Source organism: Oryzias melastigma, linkage group LG19, assembly GCF_002922805.2.
Source record: "Oryzias melastigma strain HK-1 linkage group LG19, ASM292280v2, whole genome shotgun sequence".
Classification (NCBI taxonomy): Eukaryota; Metazoa; Chordata; class Actinopteri; order Beloniformes; family Adrianichthyidae; genus Oryzias; species Oryzias melastigma.
This window is the reverse complement of record NC_050530.1, coordinates 5,513,734-5,522,979: the sequence shown is the minus strand read 5'-3', so window position 1 is coordinate 5,522,979 and position 9,246 is coordinate 5,513,734. Positions and strand designations below refer to the sequence as shown.

At 51.3% G+C, this 9,246-nt stretch overlaps 1 protein-coding gene across 2 annotated transcripts; it reads right to left on the bottom strand.

Annotated features, from left to right (window-relative positions):
* Positions 1–606: 606 nt before the first annotated feature.
* sstr2a (somatostatin receptor 2a) lies at positions 607–9,012 on the bottom strand. Of its 2 annotated transcripts, none has more exons than XM_024264467.2 (4): positions 8,690–9,012; positions 7,092–7,627; positions 5,506–5,825; positions 607–4,391 (listed from the first exon to the last, which is right to left on the bottom strand). In XM_024264467.2, exons 2-4 carry the CDS (start codon positions 7,477–7,479, stop codon positions 3,960–3,962), a joined length of 1,140 nt encoding a protein of 379 aa, XP_024120235.1. In that variant the 5' UTR covers positions 7,480–7,627; positions 8,690–9,012; the 3' UTR covers positions 607–3,959. The 2 variants fall into 2 exon arrangements, with proteins under 2 accessions (XP_024120235.1, XP_024120234.1); XM_024264466.2 differs by lacking the exon at positions 8,690–9,012 and adding an exon at positions 8,339–8,582.
* Between the last annotated feature and the right edge of the window lie 234 nt (positions 9,013–9,246).

Below are 9,246 nucleotides of genomic sequence, written 5' to 3'. Positions count from 1 at the left end.
CTAAATACAGCTACAAATTATTCATTGACCTACAACAAAACCTCCATCAGCTGGGATGATCAGACGGTTGTCATGGAGACGACCCCTCCCCCATCACTCAGATATTTTAATAGAAAACTGAATCCAGACTGAACCTGGTTCAGACTGTTGGTGTACTGTTTCATTGAAAAGGATTTTAATCTGTTACATATCAGAGATCAGGATCAGAGGATCCGCCCGGATCTGAAGTCTTCTGGTCTCCTTCAGCTCAGGTGAGTTTGTCATTAGAAAGCAGGTCACATGACCCAGGAAGCAGAACCCTCCAGACCTAAAGGTGAGGTCTTCATGAAGCTGGACGGCCGTTCTGAGCTGCTGTTTGACAAACGATTACATTGATTTCGATTGATCAGGAGATCAGTCCAAAGATCCTCCAGGTGTTTCTGCAGGATCTGCAGGTGGAGATGAAGCTCCTCCCCCAAAACTCTTCATTTTAGAGAAAGTCTATGTCTCTGCCCCACACCGAATCCCTGTAACTCCTTCCTGGACACAAGTGTCCCAGTGTGTTCAGAACCGTTCAGAACCAGAACCACGGAGGTTCTCCTGCACAGACGGCGCTGACTCAGCAGGTTTGACCACAGCTGCATTTTAATAACAAAGACGTTTGAGAGCCGTTACAATCATGACTCAGCACAAACAGTGAGGGGGAGGGGCAAGGCCTTCGCTGGGCTTTGAAAAACGGGCTGTGGAGGTTCTGTTCACACGACCCACAAGGCACGTCTGGAGGTTCAAACCCTCCGTCGGCGAGCGCTGGGGGCGCCGCTCAGCCCTTCACACCAGGAGGTCCGATCCTCCCGGACAGGAGAGCTGCTGTCTGGAGCTGGAAAACTGATGATTAAGTCATGTCTGACTGGCAGGTGGAGGTGTGTCTGCAACCCCCCCATAGGGGGGGGCTGCTCGACTCAGCTGGAAGCAGAAGCTGCTGCAGCGCTGAAGACGTCATGACGGATCCCACACCATGTTCTCGGACCGTTCCTGCCCCCCCCTCAGTGCCGCACAGCCAGGGATCAACCTGCCTCCCGCCTGGGGGGTCACGGGACGCCCACGGACTCAAACTGGATCTGTGCCGTGGAATTAGAGGCAGAGTTTGAAGCTCATGGGAGCCAAAATCCACTGAGACAAACCGGATTTTAGGGAAAAGATGGAAATCAAACAAAGTCTTTCAAAGATTTCAGCCTCGGTCATGAACTGGATCTGGATTAGAAATAAATATCTGGTAGAGACAAAACTACAGATTTTCAAAGTTCAACAGCTGCGATAGGATTACTCATGAATAAAGTCTGGAGCTGCGACCTCGGAAACATGAAGCGACCAGTGAAAAACGTCCTCCCAGGTTAGAAACGTTCACGTGTCGCTTTAACTCTGTTCTCATTTAGTTCCAGTTTCCGGGCTCCTCTAAACACGCGTGTTACCACGGTGCTATCCTAGCATGTTTACATCAGAGTGATCTGGACCCCACCAGATAACACCAGGGTTAAAAGGTTAACCAGTGGGACTTTGACCAATCAGGGACTCTGTTTTGGTAGATGGCTGCCGTCCCTTCACATGTACGGAATAAGCAGCCGTAGAACGTCCATCATGAAGGAGAAATGAACATCTGCAGTTTGTGTCCGCATGGAATTCTAGGAATCTTTCATTTATCGGAATAGAGAGAGAGAAAAAGATTTACACTCTTTGACTCTTCCACCTGCAGATTCATGCGCTGGTATCAGGTAGCTACAGTGTGAACACCGTCTGCTAAAGCATTCAAGAACCTTCAGCCAGCACGTCCTTGAACGCACCACAGGATTGTCACTCCCGTTCCCTCATGAGGAAACTCTGCTGTTCAGATCCTTCTGAAGAACATGAACAGACCTCGAGAACCGTCTGTAGATCACAGAATCCAGGCCTTGAGGACCGTCTCTGTGGACCACAGAATCCAGGCCTCGAGGACCGTCTCTGTGGACCACAGAATCCAGGCCTTGAGGACCGTCTCTGTGGACCACAGAATCCAGGCCTCGAGGACCGTCTCTGTAGTCACAGAATCCAGGCCTCGAGGACCGTCTGTAGATCACAGAATCCAGGCCTCGAGGACCGTCTCTGTGGACTACAGAATCCAGACCTCGAGGACCGTCTCTGTAGATCACAGAATCCAGGCCTTGAGGACCGTCTGTAGATCACAGAATCCAGGCCTTGAGGACCGTCTCTGTGGACCACAGAATCCAGACCTCGAGGACCGTCTCTGTAGTCACAGAATCCAGGCCTCGAGGACCGTCTGTAGATCACAGAATCCAGGCCTCGAGGACCGTCTCTGTGGACTACAGAATCCAGACCTCGAGGACCGTCTCTGTAGATCACAGAATCCAGGCCTTGAGGACCGTCTGTAGATCACAGAATCCAGGCCTTGAGGACCGTCTCTGTGGACCACAGAATCCAGACCTCGAGGACCGTCTCTGTAGTCACAGAATCCAGGCCTCGAGGACCGTCTCTGTAGATCACAGAATCCAGGCCTTGAGGACCGTCTCTGTGGACTACAGAATCCAGACCTCGAGAACCGTCTGTAGATCACAGAATCCAGGCCTCAAGGACCGTCTCTGTGGACTACAGAATCCAGACCTCGAGGACCGTCTCTGTAGATCACAGAATCCAGGCCTCGAGGACCGTCTGTAGATCACAGAATCCAGGCCTTGAGGACCGTCTCTGTGGACTACAGAATCCAGACCTCGAGGACCGTCTCTGTAGATCACAGAATCCAGGCCTCGAGGACCGTCTAAGTTGTAGTTTCTGTCTCTGCAGACAAAGCAATATTCTTGGAAGTGAACCCTTCCAGAACCGAGGACTTCCTCTGGATCTGGATCAGCACATCATGGATTCCTGATTGAATCTGTTCAGTATCAGATTTAAAAGTCTGTGAGTTTTGAAGAAACGTGATCACTGGAGGGATCTGGCGGACGGGCAGAACCATCTGTCCTCTCTGAGCCTCGTCTGAATCCACAAACATTTCTGCATCAATCCAGATCCGTCCAGCTCTGCAACCTCCAACCGAGTCCGTCTGTCTGATGGCCCCCTGACCGGTCCCCAGAGATGGGTTCACCAACCAATGTCACACCTGCTTCTACGTATTCAACCATGAGGGGAGTTTAGATAAACCCCCAAACCTGTGATCAGAACCAGCAGCAGACCGACCCTCAGAGGACCTCAGCTTCTAGATGTTCTTCAGGTTCCTGTCAGCTGATCTTCTGGCACCACCTTCACACCACTGATGTCACCCAGAAGAACTTTCTGGACCGTTCCAGCTCAGAGACAGACGTTCGTTCAGCCTCCAGACCCACAGAGAACGAGCTGCGACCTGCAAGCAGAGCGTCTCCACAGCCAGAGGGGCTCAGGATCGTGGTGGTGGGGGGCAAACGTCTTCATTCAGTCTCTGAGTCTCACAGTTTTGATTTAGTTTCAGAGAGTCCTGGAAGCCGTTACTTACGAGGATCTGAACATGGATCAAAAGGAAAGTCTGGTTCTCCGTCTTTGACGGATGATGGAAGAAGTCCAGTCGGCTCCACGCTCAGAGTCTCAGATTTACGTTCTGAAATCTGAGAGTTCTTCAGGTCGGCACTAACAGTCCTGGGGGGGCGGATGGACCAGAAGGTGGTTTCACTCTCAGGTAGGGCTAGATCAGTGTCCAGCGTTCATGTCTGACGTATGAGTGACTGCAGAAAGGCTCTTCCTTCCTTCAGCTAGATGGTGGAAAGCAGCAGGAGGTTCTTCTGGACCTGAACTCCTCAGCAGATCCAAACTCCTGGAGAAACCTTCATCTCAGTCATCCATCATCCGAACACCGACGTGACCTGGAAAGTCCTTTCATTTCGTTTGGCCTTTGCTCTAGTGAGTCCTGCGGCCCCCCATGTGTGAGCGGGGGCGTCACATGTCTGCACGACTCCGCCCCTCCCTCAGATGCTGGTCTGCAGCTCGCCATTCAGCAGGGCGGCGTTGTGGGTCTCCAGGTTGGCGTTGATGAGCGCAGCTTCGTTAACCATCCGGCTCCGGTCCGCCCTGCTGTCGCTGCGCTCCATCTCGTCCAGACCCGCCCCCTTTTTCAGGCACAGGACGTTCTGGAAGCTCTTCCTGAAGTTGTCTGACAGGAAGGCGTAGAGGACGGGGTTGGCGCAGCTGTTGGTGTAGCCCAGCACGATCACCAAGAAGAAGGTGCTCTTCATGGCGGCGGAGGACGGGATGGTGCCGGTGACGGAGGTGACGTTGAAGATGTAGAAGGGCAGCCAGCACAGGACGAAGACCGCCACCACGATGGACACCATCCGGGTCACCTTACGCTCGGAGCGTTTGCGCTTGCTGGAGCACACGCGCATTCCCGAGGACTTCACCTGTTAAGAGACGGAAAGGAGACGAGCGGAAAATCCGATGATTGGGAATCATTTCTGACGAGATGAAGCTTAAAAACAGAAAAAAATTACATCCAAACAAACGGCACTTTCAGCCAACACATGCAACCAACACATCCAACCAACTGATATATCCAACCAATACATTCAACCAACACATCCAACTAACCAACACATCCAACCAACGGACACATCCAACCAACCAACACATCCAACCAAAACATCCAACAAACCAACACATCCAACCAACCAACACATCCAATCAAAACATCCAACAAACCAACACATCCAACCAGCATATCCAACCAACCAATACATTCAACCAACACATCCAACTAACCAACACATCCAACCAACGGATACATCCAACCAACCAACACATCCAACCAACCAACACATCCAACCAACCAACGCGACCAACCAACCAACACATTCGACCAAACAACACATCCAACCAACCAACATCCAACCAGCATATCCAACCAACACCTCCAACCAACCAACACATCCAACCAACACATCCACCCAACTGATATATCCAACCAATACATCCAACCAACACATCCAACTAACCAACACATCCAACCAACGGATACATCCAACCAACACATCCAACCAACGGATACATCCAACCAACACATCCACCCAACTGATACATCCAACCAAAACATCCACCCAACTGATACATCCAACCAGCATATCCAACCAACCAACCAACATCCAACCAGCATATCCAACCAACCAACACATCCAACCAACACATCCAACTAACCAACACATTCAACCAACACATCAAACTAACCAACACATCCAACCAATACATCCAACCAACACATCAAACTAACCAACACATCCAACCAATACATCCAACCAACACATCCAACTAACCAACACATCCAACCAACACATCAAACTAACCAACACATCCAACCAACACATCAAACTGACCAGCACATCCAACCATCACATCCACCCAACCAACACATCCACCCAACCGATACATCCAACCAACTGATACATCCAACCATCACATCCACCCAACTAACACATCCAAGCTGAGGTGCAGAGGAGGAGCTTCTCCGGTCGTGGATCTCACCTTCACGATGATGAGCAGGTAGCAAATACAGATGACCACCAGCGGGAAGAAGAACCCGATGAAGAAGGTGTAGAAGATGAAGGCATTGTAGTAGACCTCCTGAGGCTCCGGCCACACAATGCCGCACACCTTATTGAGGCCGCTGAAGATCATGGTCGGCAGGATGACCATGAGTGAGACCACCCACACGGTCAGGTTGATGAGCTTGGCCATGCGGGGCTTCCTCCATTTGGTGGACCTGATGGGGTGGACCACAGCCAGGTACCGGTCGATGCTCATCACCATGAGAGAGAAGATGCTGGTGAACTGGTTGAGAGAGTCTAGGAAGAGATCAAAGAACAGTGAATGCACCGCATCACTTCCTGTTTCACAATCACTTTCTCTATCTCCTACAAAATCAGCTCTACACAAACTTTCTGATTCTTATTCCCTCTAGTCTGAGAGGAGCTGCAGTTTGAATCCACAGCAGTTACGATCCTGATCGTCTAAACGGATCTGATCTGATCAAACACATGGACAGTAAAGAGGAATTCCTCAGGGTTTGGGTGGAAATGCTGGTTTGGAGTGCTGTGGATTCAGAGCAGTAACTTGAAACATTCATCATATCAACATTGTCACCTGAAACTGAAAAAATCTGCTTTGACTGATCTTCAGGACTCTTTGGTGTCTGGATTCTGGTGGTTCCCGGTTTGGACGGATCAGTTTGATAGATGTTACGCCCAGCTCATTTCTAACTTGCCTCCAGCTCTGCATCAGTTACATCTGGTTCTGGATGGATGTCACCAGTTTGAATGAAGTCTGCTAGTAAAGTGTCTGATCCGGTTTTTCCACACAGTCTGACGGAACGGAGTCGAAGCTTTTCTCTCACTGGACTCCATTTGGAACCAGTTCTTGTCTAACCAGTGTCTGAATTCACTCTAAATCTGTAAACACATTTTCAAATAAATCATTCAAACACAATGCATTGTGGTCCATTTTAGCCAACCTAGCGATTAGCTAAATCTAGTTTAGCTAATCTAGTGGGCTCTGAGTTCCGTTTCTCCTCCTATCTCCTCAGTTCCTCTTCGTTAGCATCGGTAAGATCTTCTTCACTCTCTCTGCTCGCTCAGATGCTCGGTTACTCCTCCAAATCTCTCCATCCATCGGCCAGAGCGGTTCTATTATCAGACCCACACAGCTGGAAGAACAGGTGAGGACAGGAGGCGGAGCAACTCCAGACCTAAGCCTTAGAGTGACCTACCATCGACCTTCACAGCTCTATGGATGGAGCTTCAGAACCTCCAAACCTGGTTCTGCTGCAGATTCCCGCCAGTTTTTACTTGTATTTATTACAAATCAAATGTCTTGTTCGAGTTCCTACTGTGAATGTGAATTGATGCTAATAAACTGAAGATGTGATGCTGCTTCAGATTTTCCTTCATAGACATTTCCTGAAGTTCTGTGGTGAATAAAACACGCCATCATGTGGAAACACCAACTATTTTCCCCCAAGTCAACCCGTTTAGTTTCTGATTGAACTGGACTGTAAACTAATGATGTTTTCACGAACATCCATGAATCCTCTGGCGTTCCGCGGCTGCACCCACCCACAGTCATGATGATCTTGCACAGAACTTCTCCGAAGGGCCAGCGGTCCGTCCCCAGCTGCAGGGCAATGAACGGCAAAGTCATCATGCACAGAACGTCGGCCACCGCCAGGTTGAGGATGTAGATGTTGGTGACCGTCTTCATTTTGGCATAGCGGAGGATGGCGTAGATCACCAGAGTGTTGCCGCACAGTCCCACCGCGCACACCAGGAAGGAGATGACGGTGAGGACCATCACACTGGTCCTGTCCTGCTGATGGCCGCTGCTGCTGGACACGTTGAAGTCCAGATCCGACTGATTGGCTGCGAGGTCGGCGTCGTAAAAGAGGGAGTCTGGGATGGAGAAGTTGGGGGAGGGGGGGAGGACGGACCACTGATCGAAGTCCATAACTCTGAGGTTCAGCGATCCAAAGGATCTGCAGGTCTGAGCGGGGCTGAAGCTTGATCGGATCTGTCTGATCCAGGAGAGATCAGAGTGTAGAACTCAAGAGGGCGGAGCCTCTGGACCAACATGGAGTCACGACGTCACATCCCACCTGCAGGAGAAGAGGACGAGGACACGTCTTCAGAGATGATAACTTCAGGAAACATCAGAGCTGCAGGTGAGACGCACCTACAGCTGCAGCTGTAGGTGCGTCTCACCTGCAGCTGCAGGTGAGACGCACCTTTTTCTGTTAGATTGAAGGAACAGAGAGGAGCAACTGAAGGCAAAAAGACAAAACTTTACTCAATCGATGTGGGGGACAACACCCCCCCCCCACCCCCCCGGGTAAAAAAGAAATGCAATGAAATGCGGAGGGGTCCTTTTTTTTACCGGGGTGGAGGCACAGAGGAGTCACACATGCCTAACCAGCCATGGAAAACAAGATTTCTGCTGCGGGAGAATCCGCCGTTAACAGGTGGAATCGACCGGGGGTCACAGCAACAAACAGAAGCCGATGTTCTTCTGATGTTCTTCTGATGTTCTTCTGATGTTCTTCTGATGTTCTTCTGATGTTCTTCTAATGTTCTTCTGATGTTCTTCTGAGGTTCTGAAATCAGAATATTCTGATGTTTGAGTTTCTTTTTTTCAGTTCGTCCGGATTCCGAAGTTCTGCACAGACGCATCGATTCGTACGTTTTGGACCAGATTCTTGGACCCCATTCAGTTCTGATTCAGACTCTGTTAAGGCGGGAAATCCTCGCAGGACTGCGGATCCTGAATGCCGCGTAACCGGAGGCAGACTGTCGGGCTGCTCGTTACTTACGTGGATCCCGGCGCGTGCTCCCCGTGGAGAAGTCCACCCCCCCACCCCTGAGCGGCGCAGACCCGGACAGCTCCATCCACTCGCCGCCTCTCAGAGATGCGCAGCGCCGCGTGCAGCCGCCGAGAATGAACTGGAGCGGCGCGAAGGAACAGAGGCGCCGTGCGCTCCGCGTGCGCTGCAGGACGCGCGCTGCGTCACAGAGAGGGAGGGGGGTGGAGGAGGTGTGCCGGTGACCGGAGCCGCTGATGAATAAGAAGCTGAGGGCGTCCGTGCTCGTGCGTCGCGGCTTTGAGTCACGACCGTTTCCAGAACCCTGACACGAACCGAGAACGGTTCTGCGGTTCTACCCACCTGCCCGCAGCCCGGAACCTCCGGTCCTCCAGAAAGTCTCCGGTCTTCTCCAGTCCATCACGAGAGTCATCAGACACCTCCCGCACAGTCCTCCCCCCACCTCCTTCATCCATCTGGGTCCGGGAGATGAACGAGCAGAGCTTTATAGGCGCGCGGCGCTCTGAGCGGTGACCTCTCAGAGGAGAGCACCATGGGAAAATGCTGGAACTCCCTCTGAGGACGAACGCAGATTCTGGTCCCGGGAGACCCAGAGGTTCTGGTCTGCAGCAGCAAACAGAACTTCTCTGCAGAGAAGCTCTGGATCCTCTGAAGCTCCGAGGCTTCAGTGTTTCAGTCTGAGAGGAGAGAAGACCCCCCTCCCCCCTTTACCTGAACTTGTCTGCTGTGATGACTGTTGTCATAGAAACGGGTCTCTTAAGGCTCTCTTCACCTGTTCTCCTGACTCCCCTGAAATTTGGAATATTACCCACAATCCCACAGGGGGCGTTTCCTGACTGTAGATACTGAAAGGGCAGACTTGGATCAGGACATGGACCTGGACCTGGACATGTGTCTGG

What these genes read in the sequence shown, in the direction of transcription:
- sstr2a (XM_024264467.2), bottom strand. Translation starts at nt 7,479, where the DNA reads ATGGACTTCGATCAGTGGTCCGTCCTCCCCCCCTCCCCCAACTTCTCC. An exon ending in CAAGATCATCATGACTGTGG is followed by an intron (nt 5,826 to 7,091) that starts GTGGGTGCAGCC and finishes ATCTCTTCCTAG; the next exon opens with ACTCTCTCAACCAGTTCACC. An exon ending in ACCTGCTCATCATCGTGAAG is followed by an intron (nt 4,392 to 5,505) that starts GTGAGATCCACG and finishes GTCTCTTAACAG; the next exon opens with GTGAAGTCCTCGGGAATGCG.